Source organism: Nerophis lumbriciformis, linkage group LG05, assembly GCF_033978685.3.
Source record: "Nerophis lumbriciformis linkage group LG05, RoL_Nlum_v2.1, whole genome shotgun sequence".
NCBI lineage: Eukaryota > Metazoa > Chordata > Actinopteri > Syngnathiformes > Syngnathidae > Nerophis > Nerophis lumbriciformis.
This window is the reverse complement of record NC_084552.2, coordinates 37,634,113-37,646,773: the sequence shown is the minus strand read 5'-3', so window position 1 is coordinate 37,646,773 and position 12,661 is coordinate 37,634,113. Positions and strand designations below refer to the sequence as shown.

Here is a 12,661-nt window from a genome sequence, read left to right as displayed (position 1 = left end):
GCAGCCCTTTGAGACACTTGTGATTTAGGGCTATATAAATAAACATTGATTGATTGATTGATTGATAAAACTGTATTGCAACTCATTTCGTCCTTTTTATTGTAGTCTAATGTAGACTGACCATACGTCCTCTTTTCCCCGGACATGTCCTCTTTTGCGGGGCTGTCTGGGCGGGGTTTCTTAAATGCCTCAAATGTCCGGCATTTTGAGTCAGAGTTGCGTGTATTTTCAATGTATGTCCAGGGTTAAGAAAGGGTTAAAAACAAAACAAATTGTGAAGGTGTGGGCACGCAGCAGCATTCGTGAGGAAGGGGCAGAGACAGAGAGAGAGCGAGGTAGTGGATTGATTGACATACTTGCCATCCCTACCGATTTTCCCGGGGGACTCCCGAATTTCAGTGCCCCTCCCGAAAATTCTCCCAACTTTCTCCCGATTTCCACCCAGACAACAATATTGGGGGCGTGCCTTGAAGGCACTGTCTTTACGTGTCGGCCCAGTCACATAATATCTACTGCTTTTCACACAAGTGAATGCAATTCATACTTCGTCAACAGCTATACAGGTCACACTGAGGGTGGCCGTATAAACAACTTTAACACTGTTACAAATATGTGCCACACTGTGAACCCACACCAAACAAGAATGACAAACACATTTTGGGAGAACATCCACACCGTAACACAACATAAACACAACAGAACAAACACCCAGAACCCCTTGCAGCACTAACTCTTCCGGGACGCTACAATATACACCCCCGCCCCACCTCAGCTGTGCAGGGCCAGAGCTTGTCTGCTGTTTTTTGTTTGAATTGAATTAACTTGTTTTGGGGCATTATTCATGTTTACATTATATACAATCAGAATCAGAAATACTTTATTAATCCCCGAGGGGAAATTAAAATTTAGAGGTTATTTTGAATATTTCTACCTCTGGACTTTTTTTTTCCAAAACTGTGAATGTTACAGAATATAAGTGTGACTTATTTTGTTATATTGTCAAGCAATGTTGGCGTTAACGCACTTTTTGTGTCTTTTTAACGCACTGAAATCAGAAAGGACGCAGATTTTTTTTTTTACCATTTGCGGCTCACAGCTAATGTTTTAAAGGCCCACGGCACATTCTAAAAATACTATTAAAATAAACAAAAACAAAACAAAAGTGAAATAAAAAAGCTTAAAGATGAAATGTAATTTTGAAAAATTGCAATGTTGACTAATAAAACAAAGCTGCTTTTTTTTCTTTCAAACTGTCATTGCTCAAAACATAATATTGAATCAAAATCAATGTTAGTATGAATTATTGACCTATCCAAGGTTCCGATTACGTCACATCAAATATTCCACTTTGAAAAATATTTTTGGTGGAAGATTTTGCATATTTTGTGTGTTTGCTATAAAAAAACATTGTTTTGTTTCACAAAAAAGGGCGGAAAACAAACAAACAAAAAAACAACATAAAAAAACGAAAACATTTTGAAATGAGGGATAGATCTGAAGTTGATGTAGACTCCAGAGATTTATGCGTTAAATATACAATGTATGTATGCCCTGGCACACCATTATCATCATTTCATGACCGAAGCAAAACACTTTTTACACTTTTATACTGAAATAAATACACCTACAACTTATTAAATGAAAACATAGAAAAACCTACCAGCAGCGGTAAAGTTCAGATCCATGAAGGAAAGAAGAAAGTGAATGATTGATTATAACTGAATACATTTACATATGTATACACATTTGTCTTCTTTTTTTATCTCTTTTAATGAATTAAGTAACGTTTATGACAACCTTTTTCCAAAACACAATATGAAATGTGAGATACAACAGGACAATGCATACGTTTATCATTTGTTTTCAAAACGCTTACAAAAAAGTGAGACCCCAAAAATTTACTGTGGGACCCCATTTTGAAAATTCCTAGCGCCAACACTGCTGTCAACAGAGGAGAAAAAATGCTTTATTTAAATAAATATATTATTTATAAAGCAAGTTCAAGTATCATTGGCAAATTTTCACCTAGTCCTGGCCTTGGCGTGCTGCCCGCCTTGGCACGCATATACAGGTAAAAGCCAGTAAATTAGAATATTTTGAAAAACTTGATTTATTTCAGTAATTGCATTCAAAAGGTGTAACTTGTACATTATATTTATTCATTGCACACAGACTGATGCATTCAAATGTTTATTTCATTTAATTTTGATGATTTGAAGTGGCAACAAATGAAAATCCAAAATTCCGTGTGTCACAAAATTAGAATATTGTGTAAGGCTAATACAAAAAAGGGATTTTTAGAAATGTTGGCCAACTGAAAAGTATGAAAATGAAAAATATGAGCATGTACAATACTCAATACTTGGTTGGAGCTCCTTTTGCCTCAATTACTGCGTTAATGCGGCGTGGCATGGAGTCGATGAGTTTCTGGCACTGCTCAGGTGTTATGAGAGCCCAGGTTGCTCTGATAGTGGCCTTCAACTCTTCTGCGTTTTGGGTCTGGCATTCTGCATCTTCCTTTTCACAATACCCCACAGATTTTCTATGGGGCTAAGGTCAGGGGAGTTGGCGGGCCAATTTAGAACAGAAATACCATGGTCCGTAAACCAGGCACGGGTAGATTTTGCGCTGTGTGCAGGCGCCAAGTCCTGTTGGAACTTGAAATCTCCATCTCCATAGAGCAGGTCAGCAGCAGGAAGCATGAAGTGCTCTAAAACTTGCTGGTAGACGGCTGCGTTGACCCTGGATCTCAGGAAACAGAGTGGACCGACACCAGCAGATGACATGGCACCCCAAACCATCACTGATGGTGGAAACTTTACACTAGACTTCAGGCAACGTGGATCCTGTGCCTCTCCTGTCTTCCTCCAGACTCTGGGACCTCGATTTCCAAAGGAAATGCAAAATTTGCTTTCGTCAGAAAACATGACTTTGGACCACTCAGCAGCAGTCCAGCTGGTGTCGGTCCACTCTGTTTCCGCAGAAGAGTTGAAGGCCACTATCAGAGCAACCTGGGCTCTCATAACACCTGAGCAGTGCCAGAAACTCATCGACTCCATGCCACGCCGTATTAACGCAGTAATTGAGGCAAAAGGAGCTCCAACCAAGTATTGAGTATTGTACATGCTCATATTTTTCATTTTCATACTTTTCAGTTGGCCAACATTTCTAAAAATCCCTTTTTTGTATTAGCCTTACACAATATTCTAATTTTGTGACACACGGAATTTTGGATTTTCATTTGTTGCCACTTCAAATCATCAAAATTAAATGAAATAAACATTTGAATGCATCAGTCTGTGTGCAATGAATAAATATAATGTACAAGTTACACCTTTTGAATGCAATTACTGAAATAAATCAAGTTTTTCAAAATATTCTAATTTACTGGCTTTTACCTGTATGTGTCCTCTTTTTGGGATTTCAGAATATGGTCAGCCTAGTCTAATGGCTGTTTGGCATCAAGTTCACAAGCTAACTGCTAGTTGAATATCATACCCTGGTTGGGGCCTGTTTCTAGCATTGGATATGTTTGTTAGCCCCGATTTCCAATTATTGTTGTGAAGCTATTTACATTCTATTAATCATTATATTACTTAGGGCTGGGATGTTCAAATTCTGTGCATTTATGTACATGTGTATACACATCTAAGTGATGTATATTTCAACAGCCCTGTGGCAGGCTTGTACCTATATTTCATTGCATTGTGGTCACTTTAGTTGATTTATAATGATTGGATTTGTTTTGTATAGGAAACCACGCACACAAACGAACAACTCATGCATGTCTTCAATAGACAATCGAACCTACAAATATGGACTTGGACAGTCCTATTATTTCTCCTGCACTCACTTGAACGCATAATTGCTGTCCTGACCCGACACCCTGAAGTGATTGCTAATCCATATTAAACCAGTCATAGTCGTCACTACGTGACCTGTGACCCTAAGGCTCAAAATGTTGACATGGTTGTGTGATTAAAGAGTGAACAGAAAAAGCATGAACTTTGGCACACGCACGCACACACTCACACTACTGGTTAGTTCAAAGTTCTTGTGGCGGTCAGTCACCTCCAGCTTGAGTTAACATTTGGTGTCGGTTCCACTCTTATTCACAGCGAAGAAAAACAGCTAATTGCCATGACGACTGAATACCATGACGACGTTGAAGAGGACACCAGTTCGTTCTGGACAAAAGGTACCTGTGTGTGTGTGTGTGTGTCTTTGCGTGTGTGAAACGATGAAAACTCATATGTAGTTTGTGTCAGACCCACCCCACGTCCCTCGCTCAGGTGCGTCCGCACTCAGGCGCCGATGGTTTCCTGTTGTGACCGCAGTAGCCATCTTGATTCTGACTATTGCACTGGGAGCCAGCTGTGAGCATGCACACACTAACCCACACGGACCTGGTAGTGTGTGAGGAAGGACCAACAGGTGGCGTCATACATGTGTGTGTGTGTGTGTGTGTGTGAGTATGTAGACTCTAGGTTGTCAAGTCGTTTGTGGTCAGTAGAGAACAACGTTTCCAACGTCAGCCAATCACTACACAGCATCCAGCAGCTGGTCCAAGGTAACAACACTCCTGTACAATCGTTGTCTTGTTGTGTTGTCCGACGCTGTGCGATCCGTTGTTGCGTCAGAGGGTGAAAAAGGCGTGGAGCGACTGAAGTTTGCCGTGGAGAACAACAAAGAAGAAATCCTTTCAGGTGAGAATGGTCACATGAACGCCAGCTGAGTCACATGACGCCAGAGAGGTGACGAGTGCGTCGTTTCAGCCTCGGAGGCTTTGAAGCAGCTCGCCACTCTGGACACCATCAGCAGGACTGTGACGTCACTCAGATGCTCCTTTGAACGCATGATCAACAACAGTACAGGCGAGCGCTCACACTCACTCTCACTCTCACACACACACATACACACACACCTGGTTCGGTCTGACCGGTTCTGTGTGATGCACGTCAGGTACTACAAGGGCAGGTTGCTGTCCTCTTGGCTGGCAGACATTGGAGTCCGCCTGTTACCACTTCAGTCGCACGCCGCTATCCTGGCAAGAAGCGAGAGACTGGTGCAACGGGCACGAGTCGCACTTGGCCATCTTGCAGTCGGACTCCGAGTGGGTGAGTGGGTCACTCAATCCAGGGACAGAATGCTAGGCGCCGTTTTGCTGACAAGCTTACGTCCCTGTGGTCGTAGGACTTTGTCTACAAACACACGATGGCCTTCTACTGGATTGGACTGAGTGACGAGAGGACGGGAAAGTGGGAGTGGGTCAACCATACGCCTTACGTCATGAACCGCAGGCACTGGCGACCCGGTCAGCCTGACAGCTGGACCCATCACGGCCTCGGACCCGGAGACGAGGACTGCGCTCACCTGCATGTGGATGGCCGGCTTAACGACCTACACTGCTCCACAAGGCTGAACTTCATCTGTCAGAGACACAGCACTTGACCACGCCCTTTTATGCAACCATCTTTTTATACCCCTGACCAGGGCACTTGACAATACCCCTTTAATCACTGTGTCTGTGACAATCATTGGTACTTTAACTTTAACATCCATACCTCCCTAACCTGCGCACTTGACCACAGCCCTTTACGCATGTGCCCCCTTAAATGATCCTTAACATGCGCACTTGACCATGCCCCACAATAAAAAGACAAACAATACGCCTGTGTTGTATGACAACAACCTTTTAGTCAAAATCAGAACATTCCAACTTCTTCAAGACTTCCTTCATCCAACACGCACACACACACACACACACACACACACACACACACACACACACACAAACACACACACACACACACGCACACACTTTAGACTTCACACAGACACACATTGCCTTTGAAGGGGAACTACACTTTTTAAAAATTTGTTTTGGAATCATTCGCAATCCTTACATAAGACAAGAACACATTGTTTTCCTTTTTTTTTAATATACATTCTAACTAGTAAAAATAAACGTTAGTAAAAGTCAGCTAAGAATGGAGCCAATTGGAGTTGCTCTATTTTGCCTATAAAGCACTGTAAATAACCTCTATCGAGGTTTTATATACACGCTGTAAGTATATATGTAAAGTAGTAACAGGCATATTCGGACAAGCGGTAGAAAATGGATGGATGGATATTTTGCTTATTTTAAGCAGACGGCGGCGCATTACTTTAACAAATGCATCACATTCACTTTTTTCTTTAATAACAACACTGATTACTACTCCCTGCAAACTTCATAAGAGACAACAAACATATTAGAACATCATTTACTGTACAATATCTCATCTTATTGGGATGTCCATATCTTACCGTTTAGATGAATAATTAACATCATAATCCTCACAACGGGTTAAAAAAAAAAGGGGGTGAAAACGAGCGTCTTCTCGTGTCTTTCTCATCATCTACGGGTCTAAGTTGGAGGTCAAAGTTGACCAGCTTCTTGGTTTATGTCCACAACCTTCTACTATCTAGGTGAGAGGCATGATTTATAATCGAGCATTACCTTTTACCAGCTCAGAGGCGTGAGAGCAGCTCCCCAGCTGATGATAGATAGATAGATAGATAGATAGATAGATAGATAGTACTTTATTGTCAATACAGAAGCATACGCTGGTTACCTCTCTGTGATCAATGTGCTGCTAAAAGTAGTTCCTTTATAATATCACTAATGCTTGGTTAATGTTCAGGTCACGAAATGTAAATGGCGTATTGTTGGCGCTTTTTGGATGTTTTTAGTTAAATTGTTAGCTGACTTTGCTAGCGTTTATTTACAAGGTAGAATGGATTTTAAAAAAAACAACCAAAAAACGTGTTCTTCCGCAAAAAGTGCAGTTCCCCTTTAACACCTCAACAACACACATCCTAAAGTGCAAAAACGACGAGGAGTTCTCACGTCATCCCCTCAGCAGGAACGCTCGACTCAGGATGACCTCGCTGGAGTCTCCGCCCAGATGACACGTCTCCAGCAAGCACACTAGCCTCTGATTCGCCAGCAGCGGTGCCGTGGCAACGAGGTCAACTAACCCAGCAAAATAGTCACCTTTGTTATAATGACGTGTTGTGTTGTGTGTGTGCGCTCACCTGGTGAGGGTGGGTGTGTGTGTGAAGAGAAGGCTCCGTGGGACAAGATGGAGATCCAGGTATTGGCATGGGGGAGGGAGGCCGGCAAGAGGGAGGAAAACTGCGACTGAGGGAGGAAGATGGCGGAAACGACCGCGCCGTCTGACAAAACTGACACAAAGGTTATGTATCACATGTGGCGTCCCGAAGGTCGGAGGTCACGGGTGAGAAGCTACCTCTAAGTGTGAAAGTGTAGTAATCCTCGGAGTCAAAGGTGGCACCGAGGGACTTCAATTGTCCTCCCATTGCCACGGCAACCGCCTGCTGCTCCCCATGGGCGGGGTCGTACCGCATCGCCAGCGACTCAACGGCGATGTGTGGGAAATCGGGGTGGGAGGGGCAGGTGGCAAAAGAGGAAGCGTCGTCGTCCTCGTCGTCATCTTCTTCGTTGGAGTCTTGGAGGAACTCCATGGAAGCTTCAAAGAGGACAACTGTGCGACCACATGATTTAGTGCACGTAGGCGCACGTACGTACACGCGCATGTACACACCTGTTTTGTTGCTGTGCTCTGCTTGTAAAGTAGCTTGAGGTGGTCTGCAGACAGGCGGTGACGTCATCGTTACATCATCACATTCATCTTTGATGAGTGGGTGTGGCCAATCCTCACCCCTTTTGTGGAGATTCCGAGTGCAGCGGGAGCTTCCTCTTCCACGGCCTACTGTGCGCGCACACACACACACACACACACACACACACACACACACACACACACACACACACACACACACACACACACACACACACACACACACATTTCTAAATATTGGAGGTGAAATTGATCACCAATGCTTGAATTTGAATACCTGGCGCTGGGGGACAGCAGCGGGAGGGGCGTCCGCTGACTAGCAGCGAGCGGGGAGGAGAGTGGCGAGGTTGAGGCGTGCAGGGTTGAAGATGTCCAGAAGATGCAGTCCTTCTCCTTAAAACAAAACAATCAATGTGCGCAAGTGCGTGTGCGTGTGCAGGTGTACCTCTCCTCGCCGGCAGTATGTCACCATGGTAACAGTTGCTTGGACACAAAAGGTGCGTCGCTCCCTGTAACACAATCCCGTCATCTCCCTCAGAAGCTCCGCCCCCTCAAGGAAACCTGGCTCACCTGAAAGACGTCCTATCAGACATTCTTCTTCGAGAAACTCCCAACACGGAAGTTAACTCACCTGTGCGGTCTTTCATGTACGTTTCCAAGGAGACGGGAGGGGGCGGATATGTGAAGAATCCTCCAATGAGAGCCAAGCGCTGAACGCTTGCTTCATCGTGACGTTTCAACCACCTGAGGAATGCCCGGACCGCCATGAGTTTGCGATAGCTCATCTCTGAGTGGTGGCCCTGACCTGTCAATCAAGCATGTGGTCATCTGTCAATCAGGTGATGAGGTCACCAAGAGGCGCACCTGTGCAGTAGAGTTGCGTTTGCATCGTGTTGGTCAGGTAGAAGACGCCGACGGCTTTCTGGACCACCATCAGGCGAGTGCACACCACCACCAACACTGTAGGCGCGCACACACACACACACACACACACACACACACACACACACACACACACACACACACACACACACACACACACACACACACACACACACACACACACACACACACACACACACACACACACACACACACACACACACACACACACACACACACACACACACACACACACACACACACACACACACACTTATGAGCACTCCTCTCACAAACACTGAAGGCTGGGATCGTGTGTGTCTCACGTGGGCGGAGCCTGCAGTGAGTTTCTGGTTGTGAGGTGGAGAAGAGCTTGACCCAAATGGGCCGGGAACTGGTTCCGTCCTCCAGTCGTAGCCAGCGATACTCTAAAAGCTCCGTTCCTCCTACGGAGTCCAGGACGTCTGCCAACACACACACACACACACACACACACACACACACACACCCACACACACACACACACACACACACACACACACGTTTGACCAAGTTGACAAGCTGTCACCATGACAACCCTCACCTTTTCTCCTGATTCTCTCGGCACGTCCCGTGAAGGTGACCAGGCCGATGATATCACACAGACTGTGGTTAGGGCGGTCCGGCAGCTCCTTACTGAACATGAGAGGACAACGGCGGTGGTGGGCGTGGCCACTGTTGGTACGGCGGGCCGGGGGGGTACCTGCTATAGAAGCTGTAGGCGGGTTGTGGCGGCAAGCGGTCAACTGCCACTGAGGACTCCGGGAGCAGAGAAATACAAGCGGTGGGATTTCGGCTGTTCACGCTGATCTCTGCGAGAAGACGGAGGGGGACGTGACCTCCTGAACGTCATACGCGCTCGCCGGCGTACGTACCGATATCGTCGTTATCGGACTGGTAGAGCTGCTTGACCCGGAAGTGGCTAAGGCTGATGATGTCGCCGGGCTTGAGAGGGCGGTACCATGTGACGCACACGCTGTTCCACAACACCACACACACACTTCCCGTGTGGTCACACACCTCCAAGAGCGCCTGAACGCGACAGGAAGCATCGATGCCGCTTCATCGGTTTGGACAAGATGGTGTCGCCCTCGCTTACCCTGTAAGGACACCTGCAGTTGCTGTCATGTCTGCCGTAGTACAGCAGCTGTGACTTGGCCAGGATGCGCACGATCAACCGACGGCGAATGGCGCCGTGCAGCACGCCCTTATGCTTGGACAAGTATCCGTCACGCAAGTCTTTAACAGTCACGCTAGGACGACTAGCTGGGGACAAAGAGGTCCATTTAGGTGTTTTTAAAGACTTAACACTCAGTACACCAACCCACCTTCCTCCTCCTCTTCTTCCTCATCTTCCATGGGGGGCGGAGTCTGCTGCCAGGCGGCGCCGCTGAAGTCTACATTGTTCCACAGAGGAAGAAACACCAGCCGGTTGGCCCTCAGAGGACCTGAAGGATGAGCACATTTTTTTTTTTTTTTTAATGTATACATCTTTATTTTTTGTCATTAAATAAAAACACAGCAAACAATAAAACACGTACAAATATATGCAATTCATTCGAAACAAATGTGGCACAATGAAAAAGGTGAAATGACCCCGCAGGAAGGCGAGAAGAGGTAGACGGACGTCAACGCTCTTGCTTTGGTTTCCACGGAGCTCAGCCGCACATTCTTTTTTCAACATGACAGACAAAACCGAAGGCCCCCAGACCAAAAAAGATGTGCGAACAGAACTTGGCTGCTTCCAACACTCGAAGGTTGCGTTCACACTTTCGGGTTCGGAACTGTAAAGAGAGGGGGCTTAGTGCGCACTTTGGTCCACGCCGGTATTTTTGTCACGCAACCAAAGGCGAGGACATCAATTAAAGGCTTGATTAGGTAGCTTTCCTTATGTCACTCAAATATTTCAAACCACAATGGGTTGATTTTGTTGGTTACTTTTATATTTTGCTATATTCACCAGCTTATATTTCACCAAGACTTCTTAAAACATACTTTTAAAAGGAGCGCTGTGCTGGGTTGACACACACGCACACACACACACACACACACACACACACACACACACACACACACACACACACACACACACACACACACACACACACACACACACACACACACACACACACACACACACACACACACCTAGTATTTGTTACCCTCTTGAGACCTGAGAAAAATGCCTACCTCTTTACCACACTTTGTAGATATATAAAGATTTGTGATTACAACATTAATAATATATACATACTATGCAAATATAAAAAAGGTAAGCTTTTAGTTTGTTTTTTTTATTAACATTTTTTGTTTGAATAATAATATAATAATAATAATAATAATGAAATAATAATATATAATAATAATAATAATATAATGAAAATTAAAAACCAATTGGTTTTTAATTTTCATTATTTACTTCAAGTTATTACAGTATGTCTCTATATACATCCATCCATTCATTTTCTACCGCTTGTCCCTTTTGGGGTTGCGGGGTGAGGGTGCTGAAGCCTATCTCAGCTGCATTCGGGCGGAAGGCGGGGTACACCCTGGACAAGTCGCCACCTCATGGGATGAGCACATTTAGCGTGTGGGTGGGGCTAAGCTCAGGTCTTTGTCACCTGTCACATCGGGGGATGCGGTCCAGGGCAGCGAGTCACAGTCAGACACCCCGACCTCCGCCTCCTCATCTTTGATGTCCACACACGCCATGATGAAGCTGCACACACATTTGGATTAAACACCGCGTTGTCGACGCACACGAGCAAGCTTACTTACCTGGGGGATGTAACGCCGGGAGCCAAAGTGACGCTTTGTAGCGCCGCGCCACGCCGCAGCAGGTTCCTCTCCACTAGACGGTTCAGCGTGGGATCCAGAGTGACGCGCAGGCGGCAGTCCATGTCGCTCAGTGTGACGTCATACAAGTCATCTCCTGGACAACAAGCCAGCAGGTCAGAAGTCAGATGCGGAGCAGGGAAGGCGGTGAGTCTCACCTGTCAGGGCAGCATTGGGGAAGTAGACCGACGCCCCCAGGTCTCGTGTGTAGCGGGACACGTCCAGCACATGCAGCGTCTCCCTGCAGACGACCTCTGACCTCTGAGAATAACAGTGACACGATACCATCTTTTTTTTAATATATATATATATATGATTAAACAAGCTTTGAGATGTTCTTATTTGGACTGAACCCACTTTTAACGTCACCAACATTGTATTCTAATTGAGATTCGAAAAGACTCGAACGTTAAATAAATAACAAAACGTTTTTTATCAGTTTATTATCATGTTCGCTAAAGCCAACCGACAACCAAAACAAGAGCCGCCATAAAAGCAGATTTATAATGCTCTTAGTGAACACGAACAATCAAGTCGAAACCTTACAGAATCTGGACGGCGTCTGGGCAAGTGTAGGATTCGGCGCAGGATGCAGTCCGAAGCAGCCATGTTGGAAAAGAAGATAGGTTGCCAGATGGAAAACAATTAAGGATCAAAAGTAATAACATGAAATGACCGTGCGAAGCCAACTGAGAGAATAAAAACAATATTTTCCGTAGCAAAAATATACTTGTTCTCAAGCCTTTCAATATGAAATTAGACCATATAAAATAAATTAGGAAGAGATATCTGAAAGATCTGGCAGCCCTGGTTCTTGTTGACGCTGAGTTTGTTCAGCCTTTAAAAAAATATTGATTGTTCAAAGTCGTGATTTCAATTTATAATATAGTCTCTAAAAAATATATTTTTATGCTGGATGTTTTAATTATCTGATTTCTAAAAATTTCTTTATTTGAAATAAATGACTTCTTATATAAGTTGATTGGCAACACTAAATGGTCCCTAGTGTGTTAATGTAAGTGTGAATGTTGTCTGTCTATCTGTGTTGGCCCTGTGATGAGGTAGCGACTTGTCCAGGGTGTACACCACCTTCTGCCTGTGTGCAGCTGAGATAGGCTCCAGCACCGCAACCCCAAAGGGGACAAGCGGTACAAAATGGATAGATGGACTTCTTATTTACTTATTCCTTTTTCTCTCTCAATATTTTGGTTGCAGAATTATGTCATTTTTCTTTCTAGGAAAAAATTATATTTGGTTGT

At 44.8% G+C, this 12,661-nt stretch overlaps 2 protein-coding genes across 5 annotated transcripts; one reads left to right on the top strand and one right to left on the bottom strand.

Moving 5' to 3' along the window:
- The first annotated feature begins 3,708 nt into the window (after positions 1-3,708).
- On the top strand, positions 3,709-5,667 carry asgr1a (asialoglycoprotein receptor 1a). Its single transcript, XM_061960470.2, has 7 exons — positions 3,709-4,198; positions 4,269-4,376; positions 4,481-4,570; positions 4,641-4,706; positions 4,776-4,874; positions 4,963-5,117; positions 5,194-5,667. Exons 1-7 carry the CDS (start codon positions 4,141-4,143, stop codon positions 5,449-5,451), a joined length of 834 nt encoding a protein of 277 aa, XP_061816454.2. The 5' UTR covers positions 3,709-4,140; the 3' UTR covers positions 5,452-5,667.
- A 10-nt stretch (positions 5,668-5,677) lies between these two features.
- LOC133606472 (RPA-related protein RADX) lies at positions 5,678-12,574 on the bottom strand. 4 transcript variants are annotated; one of them, XM_061960461.2, is made up of 19 exons: positions 11,760-12,574; positions 11,561-11,663; positions 11,346-11,499; positions 11,189-11,286; positions 9,896-10,015; positions 9,667-9,833; positions 9,443-9,599; positions 9,271-9,379; positions 9,112-9,203; positions 8,855-8,992; positions 8,511-8,606; positions 8,278-8,451; positions 8,092-8,216; positions 7,924-8,039; positions 7,728-7,778; positions 7,611-7,654; positions 7,296-7,550; positions 7,081-7,230; positions 5,678-7,018 (listed from the first exon to the last, which is right to left on the bottom strand). In XM_061960461.2, exons 1-19 carry the CDS (start codon positions 11,775-11,777, stop codon positions 6,894-6,896), a joined length of 2,292 nt encoding a protein of 763 aa, XP_061816445.1. In that variant the 5' UTR covers positions 11,778-12,574; the 3' UTR covers positions 5,678-6,893. The 4 variants fall into 4 exon arrangements, with proteins under 4 accessions (XP_061816445.1, XP_061816442.1, XP_061816443.1 ...); XM_061960458.2 differs by having other exon boundaries at positions 11,949-12,574; XM_061960459.2 differs by having other exon boundaries at positions 7,728-7,775; positions 11,949-12,574.
- Between the last annotated feature and the right edge of the window lie 87 nt (positions 12,575-12,661).

What these genes read in the sequence shown, in the direction of transcription:
- asgr1a (XM_061960470.2), top strand. Translation starts at nt 4,141, where the DNA reads ATGACGACTGAATACCATGACGACGTTGAAGAGGACACCAGTTCGTTC. An exon ending in CATCCAGCAGCTGGTCCAAG is followed by an intron (nt 4,571 to 4,640) that starts GTAACAACACTC and finishes TTGTTGCGTCAG; the next exon opens with AGGGTGAAAAAGGCGTGGAG. An exon ending in CATGATCAACAACAGTACAG is followed by an intron (nt 4,875 to 4,962) that starts GCGAGCGCTCAC and finishes GATGCACGTCAG; the next exon opens with GTACTACAAGGGCAGGTTGC.
- LOC133606472 (XM_061960458.2), bottom strand. Translation starts at nt 12,011, where the DNA reads ATGGCTGCTTCGGACTGCATCCTGCGCCGAATCCTACACTTGCCCAGA. An exon ending in CTACACTTTCACACTTAGAG is followed by an intron (nt 7,231 to 7,295) that starts GTAGCTTCTCAC and finishes CCTTTGTGTCAG; the next exon opens with TTTTGTCAGACGGCGCGGTC. An exon ending in CACACACCCACCCTCACCAG is followed by an intron (nt 7,019 to 7,080) that starts GTGAGCGCACAC and finishes TTGCTGGGTTAG; the next exon opens with TTGACCTCGTTGCCACGGCA.